Consider the following 17,502-nt stretch of genomic DNA (forward strand, 5'->3'; position numbering starts at 1 on the left):
AAAGGCGAGTACATCCCTGTTTTCCTGTATTAAATAAAGGTTCTTGACCTGGGAACTATGCAATACACAACCCTCTTAAGGGATCTGTGCATTTATTTCAAATTTGTTCATTAATGTGAATGGAAGTCCTTATTTTCACTAACTACAAACTTAAGTTTTTAGCATTTACTTCGATTATTAATTATTTAAAAAATTTATTCTGAGAAAGGGTTCATAGACTTCACCAGACTGCCAAAAGGGGTCTATGTAAGGATATGCTACTAAATGTTGTTAAACTAAATCTTTCCACCGCCCAAAAAAACTGCTTATCACACATTTTTAAGTTTAATGTATATTATGAGCATATTTACCATAACTTCCTTTAAGTATAGACAATCAATGAAACAATATAACTCAATGAAGTTATACTCTTGGTCTTAAACTCCTAGCAATAGACTTAGGGCATATTTTGTAGAAATGAGAAAAGGGCAGACGCCATCCCTCCCAAAGCATATATCACATTAATCCACAGGGTCTAGATGGAAGAGACCTTACATCTAGCCCATATTTACAAAGGAGAAAACTGAAGTCAAGAAAAGGAGAAAATGCTTACCTAGTTAGTAAGTGGCAGAGTTAAAATTCAAGCTGAAAACACTGCTTTAGGCTAAGTGACTCAAGACCTCAACCTAAAACCTGGTTTCTCCATTTTTCATACTCTCTTCTTAAAATGCAAAAATTCCTAAGAAATAGTCTTACAATAAGTTAAGGATTCAATTATCAGTTCACAATTTAATAGGAATTAATTCTAACCAATTAAGAAGACTCCTGAGCCTGGGGTACTAAAAAACCATGAAGAGACAGAGAGCATGTGTCACAAACAGAATTTAAATGGACACTTCCTAACTCCAAGGAAAATCCTCTCATGCTAAGCTACCTCTTAGAGAATGTGAGTTTAAATTATTGATTTCCAAAACAATAGCATCAATTAAACAATCTATATATCTAACCCTTTATTAGGTCTATTAAATCTTACGCCACGTTTTTTCTGCACCTGGACAAGTGATGTTATTTAATCAATTAGCCATGTCTGACTCTTCCTAAACCCATTTGGGGTTTTCTTGGCAAAGATATTGGAGTGGTTTGCCATTTTCTTCTCAACTCATTTTACAGATGAGAAAACTGAGGCAAATAGAGTTAAGTGACTTGCCCAAGTCATATGGCTAATAAGTGCCTGAGGCTGGATTTGAAATTTAGGAAGATGAGTCTTCCTGACTCCAAGCCCAGCATTATTTCCACTAAGAATAGTGGATCCACTAAGAATAGTGCCCCTCCCAGATGGATATTATCTGCCAAAGTGCAGATTGGCTACCCTAATTGCAAGTAGGCTAATTTCCATATACATAATTTACTATATACTTATAGACATATGTTGACAAGGAAGTCAATTAGATGGCACCAGTCAAGTCAATAAGCATTTATTAAGTACCTACTATGTTCCAGGGCATTGTGCTACACACTAGATACACAAGGAAAGGCAAAATCAGTTCCTGACTTTGAGAAGCTCATAAATTTATGATATTTGTCATATGCAAACAATTATGTACAAAAATATGGAAAGGAAATATTGGAAATCATCTCAGAAGGAAAGCACTAACATTAAGGAAGAATGGGAAAGTATTGGAGCAATGGTTTTCAGGGCCTCTGAGACGCTCCAAGGAAAAGTCTGGAGGGTCAACTACAGCTCACAGCAATATTATAGAGATAGTCTTCAGATGAACATATAAGATTATATGACTCTGAGAAGATGATACAGGTTGATTATGTCTCTTAAATTTTCTAATACCCAAGGAATAGCTACATAAACACAAGGTATAGTAATAAAATAATGAAACTCATTTGCTTCTGTAGTTCAGAAACTGGCTCTGGAAGTAGTTCGTGAAAAAGTCATTCCAATGTCGTGCTGAGCAATAATGACATGAAAGCACTTATGTGACACTGTGGATAGCATGTTGGGTGCAGAGTCAGGAAGACCTGAGTTCAAATTACCCTCAAATGTGTGATCCTGAGCAAGTCATTTAACTTGTCTACCTCCGTTTCCTTAACTGTAAAATGTAGATTAAAATAGCACCTGTCTTTCAGGATTGTTGTGAGAATAAAATGAAATTATATTTACAAAGCACTTTGCAAGCTTTAAAATGCTATATAAATGTGAGTTGTCATTAAAGGGAGGACAATTATTCAGATATATAGATTTTTCTATTTGACTATTTTTTTTAAAAATCTCTTTATTTTATAGTTATACTTCCTCTCTTCTGGTAAGGTAGTTGACATTCTCATCTCTGAATGAACTCAACTTGAATTATGGTAAAGAAACAGACAAGGGCCTATGAGTAAAAACCAATAACCATTCCTATAACATCTTTCTTCCAGGAGCTAATAGAACCTTTCCTTAATGGACTTTGCCCTCCCTCAGAAGAAGGGTAAGTTGGAATTCTGAAAATATCAAGATCCTTTCTCTCCATCTGCAGAACACCAATTCCATCACAAGTGGGCTATCCTATCAGACCCAGATGACATCTCAGCTGGACTGAAGGGCTATGTCAAGTGTGACATCGCTGTGGTGGGCAAGGGAGACAACATCAAGACTCCTCATAAAGCCACCGAAACAGAAGAGGATGACATTGAGGGGTGAGGATTCCCATCTCATCCCAATCCCAAGGGTTCTCTGATCCCAGTCCTTTCTTTCCAACTGCCTGTGATCTAGCAGAAACAGATTTCCCCCAGATTATGGCCCCAGAGTGTTTATCTGTCTTGCCTCCCATGACATCCCTTCTACTTTAGCAGTCTCAGATAGCCATTGTCTGTTCCAAGGTTCCCCAAGGTTTCTCAAGTGCCTCAGCCAATGTCCTGGAGGTGACCCACAGCATGTACCACCCTTCTCCTCCTCATCCTAGGCATTCCCTATCTGCTTGAGAAAAGAGAGAAAGGGAAAAACACAAGAGCCCAGTGATTTTTACTCCATTTTCCCATAGACAGAGCGTTCAATTTTAAAGGCAAACCAAGCTATAGAGGGCAGCAATTTGATATATAGATGCTTAAATCTGAGAATAATGAAGGAAACTAGTAGAGATGGCAGGATCTGAAACATATTTGGGACCTGGGTCTGGGGGGGGTCAAAGAATCTGGAACAAAGTGGGCAGAATAAAGATATAGATCCTGAGTGAGGGGGAAAGGGGAACCTGGCTGCCACACCCCAGCTGGATGTGCCGGCAGGAATTTACTGCTCCCCGAGGGGGTGCCCGCCGAGCGCCAGTGGGCCCGTTTCTATGTGAAGATATACCGGGCAGAGGGGCTGCCCCGCATGAACACAAGCCTCATGGCCAATGTGAAAAAGGCTTTCATTGGAGAAAACAAGGACCTTGTCGACCCCTACGTACAAGTCTTCTTTGCTGGTCAAAAGGTATGTGGGGTGGGGAGTGCTCAGAATTTCAATAGTTCAGTCAGTTAATAAACATTTATTAAGCATTGACTGTGTGTCAGATGTTGTGCTAAGTGCTGGGGATACAAAGAAAGGCAAAAATAATACCCCCTGCCTTCAAGAAGCCCATGTCTAATGGGGGAGACAAGAAACAAACAACTATTAATACACAAGCTATACAGTGGTATATAGAGGTAATCTCAGAGAGGTGACCTCAGGAGGAAGGCACTAATAGTTGGAACTGGGGAAGTTGGATGCTTAGATGATAAATTAAGCAAGAGACCTAGTGGTTAGTGGTTAGATCAGGGCAGGGTCCTATCTTTTATTTGTTCACTTGGAAGAAAGAGAGAGAGAGAGAGAGAGAGAGAGAGAGAGAGAGAGAGAGAGAGAGAGAGAGACAAAGAGAGAGAGAGGAGAAAAGAAATGTATGTGGTGTTTTGATAACCATGTTTCAATATAATTTATTTCTTCTATAGTCCTATATATTTTATTTTATGCATTTAAAAACATTCTGAGAAGAGGTCCACAGTCTTTATCAGACTGCCATGATACCAAAAAAGGGTTTAAAAATTTTTTGCTCTAGAGTTAGGTCTGAAAAACAATAAAATGAAGAGTTTGAGAGATTAGGGAAATGAGAATATCTGGAGGAAGGGAAGACTGGAAGAGGGAGGTCCTGAGGATACAAAACCCCCCAGAGCAGATTAGGAACACACTGGACCCTTGACATTTAGTTCAATTCAAAAAGAACTTATTAATCTCCTGCTCTATGCTAGGCAGTGTGCTAGGTGATGGAGATACAGAAATAACAACAACATGAAAAGGAAACAGTCCCTCTCGGACGTGGCAAAGACCTCAAAACACTACAGGAGTCAGATTTCCTAACTTCAAAGGGTGGGGAGACCACAGTGACCAGAGAAGAATTAGGACAAAAACTGCAGGAGGTGCGGGAGGGAGGAGGATTGCATTCCCCTGACCCACCATCATCCCCCATCTGGACAGGGCAAGACATCTGTGCAGAAGAGCAGCTACGAGCCCTTGTGGAATGAACAAATCGTCTTCACAGACCTGTTCCCTCCACTCTGCAAACGCATGAAGGTGCAGATCCGGGATTCGGACAAGGTCAATGACGTAGCCATTGGCACCCATTTCATTGACCTGCGAAAGATTTCCAATGATGGAGACAAAGGTCAGTGGCAAAAAGTGGGAGAGCCTAATGGCAGATAAGGAGCAGGGAGAAGGGAAATGGATGAAATCCTTGAGTATCTAGATCCAAATCCCATCTCTGCCATTTACTAGTTGGGGCAAATCCTTACCTTTCCTTTTCCATTCTTTATGTTATATCACTCTGTCTTCACATCTTTTTATCAAAGAATAACCTCCCCCTTCCTCCTTTGCAGAGAGGCCAGAGGAGGATAGAGAGTTAGGGGGATGAGGTGATGGGGAACAGCAAGCCCACCCTAGGTTGGGCCTCCTTCCCAAGTGGAATCTGTGGAAGGTTTCCCCCCCAAACTCTAGCTATCCCTCTTTCAGGCTTCCTGCCCACTCTGGGCCCAGCCTGGGTGAATATGTATGGTTCCACTCGAAACTACACCCTGCTAGATGAGCACCAAGACCTGAACGAGGGGCTGGGCGAAGGCGTCTCCTTCCGAGCCCGTCTGATGCTGGGTCTGGCTGTGGAAATACTGGACACTTCCAACCCTGAGCTCACCAGCTCCACCGAGGTGCAGGTGGAACAAGCCACACCTGTTTCTGATGTGAGTCAAGTTGCCTCCAGGTTGCATCCCCTCTGTATCCTAAAGTCTTTTCCCATTTAGTCCCGTCTCAACTAAATCTCTCACTCCCTTTATGTTCTATGGGATTTTACCCACTCAGTAACCCAAGCTCTACTTCTTACACAGATTTTGCCCTAGTAGGGACAAGTCCTAAACACCCACTGGGTCTTGGGGATGTCTAGATCAGCCATTTTGTCCAAGACTAGATTAGTTTTGGTCCCCAAGGGTGTCCCCTCCTGGAGCTCCAGTGCCAGTTCCCTGAATCATGGGGCCTCCACATGGAGAACTGGCATCTTTGCTAGATGACCCTTCCACATCCTGAGCTTTATCCATCCTCTGACCAGAGGACCGTTGAGAATACAGCTCTTCTCAAAAAGGGGATGGTTAAATGCTGAGAAATCCAAGTGAAGTTTCTCACCAGAACCCCTGAAACCTACCTTGCCATTTGTTGGTGTCTTAAGAGCTGTAGCTATCTCTGTGGATCTGGAGAAAGAACTCGGTCCATAAACTGTGCAAACTTTGGAAGTAAAGGTAGGAATGTCAGAATCCTGTCTGTCAAGTCTTAGATGTGAAGGGGAAATATCTCCAGTGAGAAGGTGCTGCCCATAGGAAGTTAGGAGATGTTCTGGTACCAGAACCTCTCTGCCCAGTCTGTGGCTCAGCAATACCTCACCCTACTTTCTCACCAGAGCTGCACTGGAAAAATGGAAGAATTCTTTCTCTTTGGGGCCTTCCTAGAAGCCTCCATGATCGACCGGAAGAATGGAGACAAGCCTATCACCTTTGAAGTCACCATAGGTTAGTACAACACCAATGGGGTGACTTCCTATTTTAAAACCCTATATACCAGTCCAAGCCCCCTTGTATTTCGTCTTCTTCTCTTCCCTTTAACCACACTTACACGTGTATAAATACATACCTGAAACGTGAGGGACTTTGACTCTCCAGGGGAACAGGAGAGCTGAATCATCACTAGAACACCAGGAAAGGAAAGGATTTCTCCTTTGAAAAAGGTTGAGATCCCAGTCAAGGCTGGGGAGGCAATTGCATAGAAATGGAGAGCTCTCAGACTGGAACTGAAGTTTGGCCTTCAGGATGGGCTTCTGGGGAGAATAAATGATATGTTTAAATAAATGTTAGTATTTAATTGGGAGGAAGAGAATAGGGGAGGGAAAAAAGGGAAGAAAAAAAGAGGAGAGCAAGAGGTAAAGAGAGAGAAGGATAAGCAGACTCAGATCCTCATTCAGTACTGGTCTGCTACTTCCAAACTGATGAAAGCACCTCCCTAGCTTTCTTTCTTCCCCCTCTCCTATTCCTCTCAGCTCTCTCTTTCCTCCCAAAATCCTAGCGTGATAGATAGCTGGGAAGGTGGGTTCCTTGGTCTGGAGTGATGATAGCCATCCATGGAACAATTTCAGTACCTCCTCTCATGAAGGAAGCAATCACAATGTTCTTATTCTGCTCCCAGGGAATTACGGCAACCAGGTAGATGGGATGTCTCGACCACAACGTCCAAGAAAGAAGGAGAGTGGGGACGAGGACGAAGTGGACCTGATCCAAAACTCCAGTGATGATGAAGGAGATGAGGGTGGAGATCTAGTGTCTGTCTCTTCCTCACCTCCTATGCGGCCCCAAGTCACAGATAGGTAAGACCCAAAACGGGGAAGAGATTAGTAAGGGACTATATGTTAGTGGTGGGAGGGGACACACCAGTCATCCCCTGCCTTCGTCCCTTCCTACTGGCACAGCAGATTGGAGCATCCACCCTCCTTTCCAACTTTCCTCACATCTTCCTCCTCAGCTCATCCCCTTACTTCTGTCCTGTACCCCAGGAACTACTTCCACCTGCCCTATTTGGACCGCAAGCCCTGCATCTACATCAAGAGTTGGTGGCAGGACCAGCGTCGCCGCCTATACAATGCCAATATCATGGACCGTATTGCAGACAAACTGGTCAGTGCCCTTTGTGGGTGGCAGGGAAGGAAGCTGGAAGGGAATGGAAAGAAGACCAATGTGGTAGAACTCAAGTTCTAATATAACTGCCACTAATTCACTGGGGGAACTTGGGCAAGTCACCTCCATTTTTTTCTTAATCTGAAAAATGATGAGATTGGACTAGAGGGTTTCCAAGGTCTTTTTCAGCTCTGGAATTCTTTGATCTTCTTTCTGAAAATAGCCTAATTATAACATCCTAATGCTACCATTTCATGACAAGGATGTTAGGGCAGGTCCCTGCATTTACAAAAATGCCTCTAGTCCCATTCTAGCCTTTCATTCCCCAAAGCAAGAAGAAAGTTCTGAATGGAAAGGAATTTCAGAGTGGTAAGGGGAGATGAGATGATCTTATCTTGATGCCCTCAGATACCAGAACAATGGAAAACATCAATAGGGAGAAGAGCTCAGTCAGTGCTATGGTGGAACACAGCAGACACTAGCATGGAGTCCATAGTTTTGATTCATTCATTTGAAAAAACACATCCCAACTTATCTTGTGATCTAGTCCCTCACCCCAAAATGGAGAAGGTGTGAAAGGTACAAAGACTAAAACTTAAATCTCTTGTTCTGCTTTCTCCCCCAAAACCTCTCACCCAGGAGGAAGGTCTGAACGATGTACAAGAGATGATCAAGACAGAGAAGTCTTACCCAGAGCGTCGGCTCCGAGGTGTTCTAGAGGAACTAAGCTGTGGCTGCTAGTAAGACAATGAACAGGGAGAGGGAAGGGGGTGTCTAAACAAAGGGAGATGGGAAATGGGGGTGAGGTGGGGAAGTCAAGGGAAGATAAATGGGAAAGGGGATGTTAGGAGTGGGGATGGATACAGAGAACAAGACTGGACAACATGAAGCTGGGTTGAAGTATGGAGACAGACATCCATATGGACCCAGGTTAGATGTGGATAGTAGGGGTGAGATGAGTTCTGAGAAAGTTTGCTCAGACCGAGGTCCTGACTTTGTCTCTTGCAGTCGATTTGTCTCACTTGCTGACAAGGACCAGAGCCAATCATCTCGGACAAGACTTGACAGGGAGAGACTCAAGTCCTGCATGAGGGAGATGGTGAGGGCAGGAAGCTGTCCAAGGTCTGGGAAAGTGAAAGGGAAGAGTGGGGCATGAACAACTAAGGAAGAGGGTCTGAGGAGGGGAAAATGGGACTCCATGGGAGAAAAGCTAAGTAGGGACTGGACATAACAGCTGGTCAGGATGTAAATAAAAGAAACTGAAGGAATTAGACCCAGAGGAGAGGGAGAAACTAATGAAGGGGGGGAAAAGATTCCAACCAGGGTCAGCAGGCTCAGAGAAGGATTCTACCCATCCCAGGATCAGTCCCACAGGTAACTGGAGTCTATCTAAGCTCACCATGAGGCTACCTTAGCTTCCCCAGATTCACCATTCTTCCTGAGTCCTTTCCCCTGGCCTCTGGGAGCCCCCGATCTTTCACCCATCTTTTGCCCCACACAGGAGAGCATGGGGCAGCAGGCCAAGGCACTGCGAGCTCAGGTAAAGAGGCACACCGTGCGAGACAAGCTGAAACTGGTTCAGAACTTCCTCCAGAAGCTTCGCTTTCTGGCAGATGAGGTAAAAGATCTGGGGAGTCCATTAGACAAGTATTGAAGGTATTCCTAGCCCAGCACTGCCTGGGTGAGGAAAAGGTGCAACTTATGTCATTCCTACTCTTTAGTTGTCATAGTGGGGGTAAATGACAGACCCGGCATGCAAATTGTCTGACCTTGGACATCAGTTTCCTCATCTATTAAATAAAGAAATTGAACTAAGTAACCTCTAAGGTCCCTTCTAATTATGATCTCATGAATCTGGAGAGCTTATAGTCAAGAACAGAAGATGACATACATGATACTAAAAGTAACAAAACTTATATTTTTTAACCAAACATAACCAGAATGTATACATTCACATGAATACTGAACTAGATTACTTAGCCTTCATTAGCCATTTTACTCAAAATGGCAACAGTCCTTTTTTTTTATTTTTGTGTATTTTATATTCAATTCATGGAACAAAACAAGCATTTCCATAATACAATACAATAAAAAGATGATTACATATGAATCTGCAAATCTACCACATACAGCTTGGTATTCCCTCAGCTATACAACAAAGTTATCATATAAATTACTTTTTTCCCCCTTTTTTCTCCCTTTCCACTCCACCCCAGAGATGGCTACCATTTAGACACAAATAGGTTTTTGTATGTGTCTATATGTGTGTATACACACATTCTCACATACACACACATATATTCTATTTATTTAATTCTATACATATTCTATTTGACAGTTCTTTCCCTAACTGCCAGTTCTTTTTAATCTCTCTCCTGATGCCACCAGACCCTCTTCAGTCTTGGCAGTCTTTGTAGAGACCTCCCCCTCTTAATCTCCATAGTTCACTTTTAACTAAAAGATTGGACTCTTGAAAAGAACTTTATAAGCTTAAAAAGCACAATTTGACTTCGGATGGTAGAATGGAAAGCAGTAGGTAGAAGTTAGAAAAAGACAAATTTAGGCATGATATCAGAAAGCACTCTCCCTCACAATTAGAATGATCCCAAAATGGAACTGGCTGCCTGGAGGTGGTGGGTGGTCTCCATCTTTAGAAGTCTTTGAGCAGAGGCTGAGGATATAATTGTCATAATTATATGAAGTTTTTTTTTCAAATATGGCTGGGAATAAAAGGATGCTGTGATCCCTTCCAACTCTGAGATTCTACAATTCTGTGAAATAAGTCAAGACTGTGAGTTCCTAGAGGTCAGGGACTGTTTGTTGCTTTCCTTTGTATACTCATAATGCTTAGCATAGCATCTGGCATATAGTAGGTACTTAATAAATTCTTGTTAATTTGACTTGAAAATAATATACACTTCGGACAGCAAGGTGGTGCAGTTGATAGAGCACCAGCCCTGAAGTCAGGAGGACCTGAGTTCAAATCTGGTCTCAGATACTTAACACTTCCTAGCTGTGTGACCCTGGGCAAGTCACTTAGCCCCAATTGCCTCAGCAAAATATACATATATATACACATACACTTATGGGTAACTGAATTGCTATGTAATAAAACAGGAAAATAATGTTAAACATCCCTAAAGTATTAATTCTTAAAGTAATATAGGATCATAGATTGAGAGATGACAACTGACTATTCAGTGGACCAAAGCTATCCAGCCCAACTGTCTCTCATCTTAGAGATGAAAGAAAGTGGAGATAAAATGCCTTGCCTCAGGTCAAATGTAGCAAGAAGCAAGATTGGGATTGACCAATTGCCATTTCTGAACTACTTGGATTGATCTCATCAAGCTTGTTAGAACATGTATTTCCAGTATCATCATATTATTCTTCTTTTCAATTTCAAACCTGGTCCCCTCCTACCAACTTTCAGGGTCAGGTTCCCATGAGCCATCAGTCCTTCACATTAACAAAGCTCCATACACTAACTGCAAGGAAGATGCTTTTGTTCACATACTGTGAGTTTAGTACATTCAGTTGTTATCACTCAAAACATCTGTGCAGCCCCTCTTTGAGGACATTTTGTTGTACAAGCCCTACAAAAAGAACTGGATTTGTTGCTTTAAAGCAGGGGTTGTTAAACTTTGGATGCATAGACTTGGTTTTTTAAAAAATATTTGGATAACTATTTTAACATGATTGGTTTCCTTGCAATTCTGTGCATTTTATTTTATGCATTTAAAAACATTGTCATGAGAAGGGGTTGATAGGTTTTAACAACCTGACAATGAGGTACATGATACCAAAAAAAAAGATTTCTGACCAAGGAAAAATTAATTCTCCAATTGATTTACCCTTCTTATTCATCAAAGTTGAATTTTTTTTCACTCTAATATTCTAGGACTCTGGAATCCTCTCACATGGACAATCCCTGGATTTTCTTGGTCAAATATTCTATCCATCAGTCATTCAATTAACAAACATTTATTCAACCATGTTATATGCCAGGCACTGTGTTAAATGCTAGAGATACAAACCAGTCCCTGCTCTTGAGAAGTTCACATTCTTATGTGTATGGAAAATAGTGAATACAAGATACATAAAAAGCAGAACGAACTCATTTAGCTTCTTAAGAAGATGCCTTCTTCCTTTTTTCCTATGTGTCCTTTTCCAGCCTTGCCTCCCACCAAGATGACTTGTTCTTCATCCATTTCCCCCACTCTGAGCCCAGTTTCCTTTGTTCCATCTCACACTTTCCAAATCAAGGTCCCACTTATATTTCCTCTCTCCATACAGCCCCAGCACAGCATTCCAGATGTCTTCATCTGGATGATGAGCAATAACAAGAGAATTGCTTATGCTCGGGTACCCTCCAAAGATGTGCTCTTCTCGATTGTGGAGGAGGAAGCTGGGAAGGACTGCGCCAAAGTCAAGACCTTATTCCTCAAGGTGCTGGGTGGGACTGAGGGGAGATGGGCAGGAGGGGGACTGAACCAAAACTCTCCTGAGTAGTTATGCATTTCATCCCCACTCCACCTCTCAATCAATCAATAAGTAAATCAGTACTTACTATGAGCCAGGTACAGTGCTAATCCCTGGGAATATAAATATTGAGACAAATTGCTCTCAAAAAACTTGCAATCTAAGTTCATGAACATATATTCTCCATGGAATCTCAGCTCTGGCAGAAACTTTAAAGAAGTTTATATTGAGAAGGTGAGAATTGGAAAGTCTGGAATCTTTTAGAAATATGAAAATCTATTACCCTTTGCTTGAAGAGTCAAAGAATGGAAAACAGAGAAAAGTGGGCACATGTGGAAAGGATAGGCTATCCTAGAGAATGACTATTTAATGAATTGGGTACCAGAATACCAGACTTCCCTGCTCCTGTCCACCCCTCACAGTGTGACTGAATAGTGAGATAGCTAAGTCTAGCCTAAACTGGGAATCAGGAAGACTTAAATGTAATGATGATGATATTATCCTCAGTTTACCTAATCTATAAGTTCTGAGAATGTACAAAGGGGAAGTTAAAAGATGGGTAGCAGGATTTTCTCTCTGCCCACTTCCTGCCCTCCCTTCTATTTATTCCCCATCCCATCTGGTGCCTTCTGGGAGTCCAGGATAAAAGACACTGGATAGAGGAAGGGAAGGGGTGGTCAGAACTCAGGTTACCCCTCAGTCATGTGTTCTTTGTTATCCTTAGCTGCCAGGAAAAAGGGGCTTTGGCTCGGCTGGCTGGACGGTACAGGCCAAGCTGGAGCTATACCTGTGGCTGGGTCTCAATAAGCAGCGGAAAGACTTCCTGTGTGGCCTGCCCTGTGGCTTTGAGGAGGTCAAGGCAGCCCAGGGCCTGGGTCTACAATCCTTCCCCCCCATCAGCCTCTGCTACACCAGTGAGTGTGCCTCTTGAAGGGTCTCTGTGAGTGACTTCCCCTCAGTTCATTAGCTCTCCTACACCTTCCCATGGCAGATTCCTAGGAACAGCTCCGCTCAGTTGCCTATAGAGCCTCTGAAAAGGTCCCTGCTCAGCTTAGCTTATTCTCCCAGAGCAAGTAAAAGTCTTGCGCCCCTATTCCTTCCCCCCCCCCCATAACTCATCCAGACTCCTCATCGAAGGGAGGGCGGTAGCCAGATCTGTGGAGTTGAAGAAAACTCTACTGAGGAAGTGGAAAACCAGCACCACGGTCCTGCATGTTCCCTCAGGGAGGGGGCAGCATTTGGGACCCTCTGAGCCTCAGGACCTCTCTTCTCTACATCCTCATCTAGAGAAGCAGGCATTCCAGCTCAGAGCCCACATGTATCAGGCTCGAAGTCTCTTTGCCGCGGACAGCAGTGGCCTCTCGGACCCCTTCGCCAGGGTCTTCTTCATCACTCAGAGTCAGTGCACTGAGGTGAGATGTCTCAGAGGGGACCCTCCCTGGGAGGAGAAAGGAGACAGCCAGCCAGCTCCAAAAGAGCGGGGACCTGAAATACATAAACAGGATGTAATATGTTGGGCCTAGGGATAAAAACTCACACATCAACTAATTCCTTTGGGGAGTTTGGGAGAAAGGCAGTGAGAGAGCAGCTTTGCAGGTAGCTATGGGCCCAAGATCTGTATCAGCTACCTGTACTAATAACCATTATTAAAGGATGTTAATTTTTGCTGAAGTTAAATTCAATACAACCCAAATTGGGGAGACATTTGTTTGTTTTGCTGAAGGCTAGGGAGGGAAACTCTAAAATTCAGTTATGAATCTTTACAGAGCCTGAAATTCAAGAATAGGTAGCTATGACTTTCTCCCAAATGAGGCTCCCATTGATTTCCTGACTTTCACCCTGTGTTTCAGGTTTTAAATGAGACTCTGTGCCCAACCTGGGACCAGATGCTGGTATTTGACAACCTGGAGCTATATGGAGAGGCCCATGAGCTACGGGATGACCCCCCCATCATTGTCATTGAAATATATGACCAGGACACCATGGTATATGCTATGGAAAGAGGCGGGGACCAGGGGGATCTTTTGACATCAGCCCTTCATCTGACTCATCCCCTGCCACAACCATCACTGATATGGCTCCTGTCACACCCTGGAACTGGACTATGGTTCATTCTTAAGCACACACTTTGTTCAATTGCCCAGTTCTCAAGACAGCTAGCCACCTTAACTCCCAACACCACAATTTTTGAAGTTCTTGCCTACTCAAACTGAAAGAAGGAAGTCTGTTTCTATCCCTGAGCTAGAAGCTTCTCCATTCCTTCCCCTTCAACTGAAGTTTCTTGAGGGAAATGGAGTAAGACTGTCCCTAAGGGTCTCTCCTAGTCCAGGTCAGAGGTTTCTTCCATCTCCTCCTATGTAAAATTAAAGAATTGAACTAAATGACCTCTAAAATCCATTTCAGCTCTAAATCTGTGATTCCATGATCTTTGATTTGGGTCAGATATGGCAGGAAACTTCAGGAATGGGCAGGAACACTAGAATCAGCCCCTGGTTGAAATTCCAGTTCTCTATTTGATCTTGAGCAAATCATTTAACCCCAACTTCAGTTCCCTTCTCTGAAAAACGGGAATGATACCTTCCCTGACAACTCTGCAAGTTTGCTAGAAGAATCAAATGTAATGATCAGTAAAGTGCTTTGTAATCCTTAAAATATCATACACTTTTCAGCTACTCAGGGAATCCTGGAGCTGGACATCCTGCTACAATCCTATAGGGAACGCCCCCAGTGCCTACCTTCATCATCCATGCATGTATCTGAGCCTAAGTCCTGGGCACATTGCACCAGTTCTGATCTGTCACCCACAGGCGTCTCTTAGCACTAGCCCAGCCCTCTGGGAGTGGGGGGCAACCAAAGGCAAACCTTTCTTCAGGTCCAAACTTGAGGGTACAACATCCCCTCCCCTCTCTTCTCTGCTCAGGGGAAGGCGGACTTCATGGGCCGGACCTTTGCCAAGCCGGTGGTGAAGATGGCAGATGAGGATTACTGCCCACCCCGATTCCCTCCGCAGCTGGAGTATTATCAGATCTACCGGGGAAACGCCACTGCTGGGGACCTGCTGGCTGCCTTTGAACTGCTGCAGGTAAGGAGCAGTCCAGGTAGAGAGGGAAAACTGTAAGAGCCAAGGCTTCAGTGAATGTTGCAGGGGACATAGCCCAGCATCCCCAGAACAAAACCAGAACAAAGGGCCCTGGGTCTCTGAGGACTCCTGATGGGGGCCTAGTAATCAGTTCCAGACTAGAGGGCCAGGGGGGAAAGATGATTTAGGTTTCCCTTTGCACAGTAATTGCAGAAGGGGCTTTCTGCACTGTTTATTTTCTCATGGAGAAAAGTCCTCCTCTTGTCCTGGGTTCCCCCCCAGGAGACCAGGGATGAATGCCTGCAGTTTTATCCCAGTGCCCTGAAATCCGGAGGAGCCCTTACGGCACTCTGCCCTTCAGCAGCATTCAGAGTCCAGCTTGGCCCAAGCTGGCAAGGATGATTAGTGAAAAGGGGAAGGCTGCCCGCTCCCTCCCACCTGGCCCCCCCTGCCCCCACCACTGCCTGAAGCAGCCTTCCAGGGTCACCACAGGTACACATGCTTGAATACATGCAGTACCCACACGTGTAAATGTACATACTCTTATGAGCTACATCTATATGCACACCTATCCTGTACAGCTTATGTATGTACAGCATACACCTAGGTGCAGGTACATCCGTACAGGTACCCATGTACTCCTAGTATATGCACAGCACACGTGTGGGTATCAACTCACAAAACATACACACATATTATGTACCTATACAACTACTAGCTATGTACTCTATAGAAGGGTGTTCACTTACATGTTCATGCATGTACACAGGCAAGACCAAATTCCTAGAGAAACCTGTGTATACATGTAAACTGTACTAGAACTCATGTACAGTGCCTAACTGCAAAACACACACACATTAAATAACATGCACATTACAAAATGCCTTTTACATGTATTGCATTATATATATATATATATATATATATACATACATAAATTTATGTGTACACAGTAAAATGCACATGTGCATTCTGCCCTACCTGTACACGTAATGCACATGCAGTACACATGTGCACCTACATTCACATTGCTCTGGCCTGATGTATGTGCTTGTGTGTAGATTGGACCGGCAGGAAAGGCTGATCTACCTCCCATCAACGGCCCCATGGACACAGACCGAGGCCCCATTATGCCCGTGCCCCTTGGCATTCGGCCTGTGCTCAGCAAATATCGGATTGAGGTAACAACAGCAAACATCGGATAATAAAAGGATAATAAAACACAGATATTGTAAAATTTATAGTTTTCCAAGTCAATACACATAGGCAAAGAAACTTGTTTCTGTTTGACTTTGACACCACTGTTCTAATTAAAAGTCTGGAGAAAATCCAAGTGGAAGCAAAGAGACCAAAGGAAATTAGTGCCTATATACACAAATGTTACACTTCTTAGGGGCCGAAGCAGTCCCAATTTGGTCTTTGTATCCCCTCTGTCTAGTATCCAGTACAAAGCAGTGTCTATAGCACATAGCAAGTGCTTAATAAATGCTTATTCATTGATTCATTCACTCACCTCATTAGACTCCAGCATCAGTGCATCTGAAATCTTTTCATCATATCTCTTTTCCATTGACTCATTTCTCTTGATCTCTTTCCCCCAACTTGGATTTTCTCCAGATCCTCATTAACTACCTGGGTAGGTAGTGCAAGGAAAAAGGCAGAGAATCATAGATTACACAATGTGTCAGGTCTGTGAGGACTATAGAGACCATCTAGTGCAATACCTTTTTTATAGACCAGCAGAGAAGAAGAATATTCATTCCCCTGTGACGCTGGACCCATGATCCTGGACACATGGCCAGTTTGATTCAGTAGGAGAAGGTTTTCCTGCTCCAAAACTAGTGTTGTTTTCACTTGGGCTGTGCTTCCCAGGCAATTCTGCCTCTCTGTCCCTCTCCAATGCTCCCATCTGGTCCATATGCTACCTCCATTTCCCCTGTATCCTTCCCAGGTGCTCTTCTGGGGTCTCCGAGACCTGAAACGAGTGAATCTGGCCCAGGTGGACCGGCCTCGAGTGGATATTGAATGTGCAGGCCGAGGGGTGCAGTCATCCTTGATCCACAACTATAAGAAGAACCCCAACTTCAACACTCTTGTCAAGTGGTTTGAAGTAGTGAGTGGGGGCTCCAAGCTATTAGTTGAGGGAAAAGGAGGAGCAAAGGGATATGAAATAGAGAATTGAACTGAATCATCAATTAAGATCTGGAGGTGACTTTAGGGGCCAGTTATTCTAAACCCGTAATTTTACAGAGGAGAAACCCCAGAGAGGTGATACGGCTGCATGACAAGGAATTGAACAGAGAATAAAGTGTTAAAGACAGGATTTGAACTCAGATCTTCCTGTCTCTAATGCTCTATCCACTGTGCCACCTAGAGTCTAGATGGGGCCAAGGGTGAAGAAGGGAGTGTCCCAGATTCCTACTCCAGGCTCTCAGTTCCCTTCCCATTCTAATCCAGGACCTTCCAGAGAACGAGCTATTGCACCCTCCACTCAATATCCGGGTAGTAGACTGCCGAGCTTTTGGCCGATACACCCTGGTGGGCTCCCATGCCGTCAGTTCCCTTCGTCGGTTCATCTATAGACCCCCTGACCGCTCTTCCCCCAGTTGGAACACCTCAGGTACCAATCACCCTCAACCCAAATCCTGTCTCTCTACCTACCGACAATAATATTTGCTCAAGCCCTGACCCCAATTCATCCCTCTCTCTTACTCTTCAACCACTTGGCCACCCAAACTCCAGAATACTAAAGCCTGTGG

The 17,502-nt window shown here is 43.7% G+C and overlaps 1 protein-coding gene across 1 annotated transcript in view; it reads left to right on the forward strand.

The window, feature by feature from the left end:
- The window catches only part of OTOF (otoferlin), a 165,403-nt gene that overhangs the window by 122,665 nt on the left and 25,236 nt on the right, over positions 1–17,502 (forward strand). The window contains exons 12-29 of the mRNA XM_012547421.2: positions 2,508–2,667; positions 3,253–3,439; positions 4,457–4,643; positions 4,988–5,211; positions 5,919–6,027; positions 6,698–6,875; positions 7,062–7,182; positions 7,822–7,922; positions 8,191–8,281; positions 8,684–8,800; positions 11,479–11,631; positions 12,389–12,578; positions 12,952–13,076; positions 13,515–13,649; positions 14,585–14,746; positions 15,805–15,924; positions 16,695–16,856; positions 17,201–17,363. Coding sequence (XP_012402875.1) covers positions 2,508–2,667; positions 3,253–3,439; positions 4,457–4,643; positions 4,988–5,211; positions 5,919–6,027; positions 6,698–6,875; positions 7,062–7,182; positions 7,822–7,922; positions 8,191–8,281; positions 8,684–8,800; positions 11,479–11,631; positions 12,389–12,578; positions 12,952–13,076; positions 13,515–13,649; positions 14,585–14,746; positions 15,805–15,924; positions 16,695–16,856; positions 17,201–17,363 — 2,685 coding nt within the window. The remainder of the gene's footprint in view (positions 1–2,507; positions 2,668–3,252; positions 3,440–4,456; positions 4,644–4,987; positions 5,212–5,918; positions 6,028–6,697; positions 6,876–7,061; positions 7,183–7,821; positions 7,923–8,190; positions 8,282–8,683; positions 8,801–11,478; positions 11,632–12,388; positions 12,579–12,951; positions 13,077–13,514; positions 13,650–14,584; positions 14,747–15,804; positions 15,925–16,694; positions 16,857–17,200; positions 17,364–17,502) is intronic.

The sequence above is a fragment of the Sarcophilus harrisii genome, chromosome 2 (genome assembly GCF_902635505.1).
Source record: "Sarcophilus harrisii chromosome 2, mSarHar1.11, whole genome shotgun sequence".
Lineage (NCBI taxonomy): Eukaryota > Metazoa > Chordata > Mammalia > Dasyuromorphia > Dasyuridae > Sarcophilus > Sarcophilus harrisii.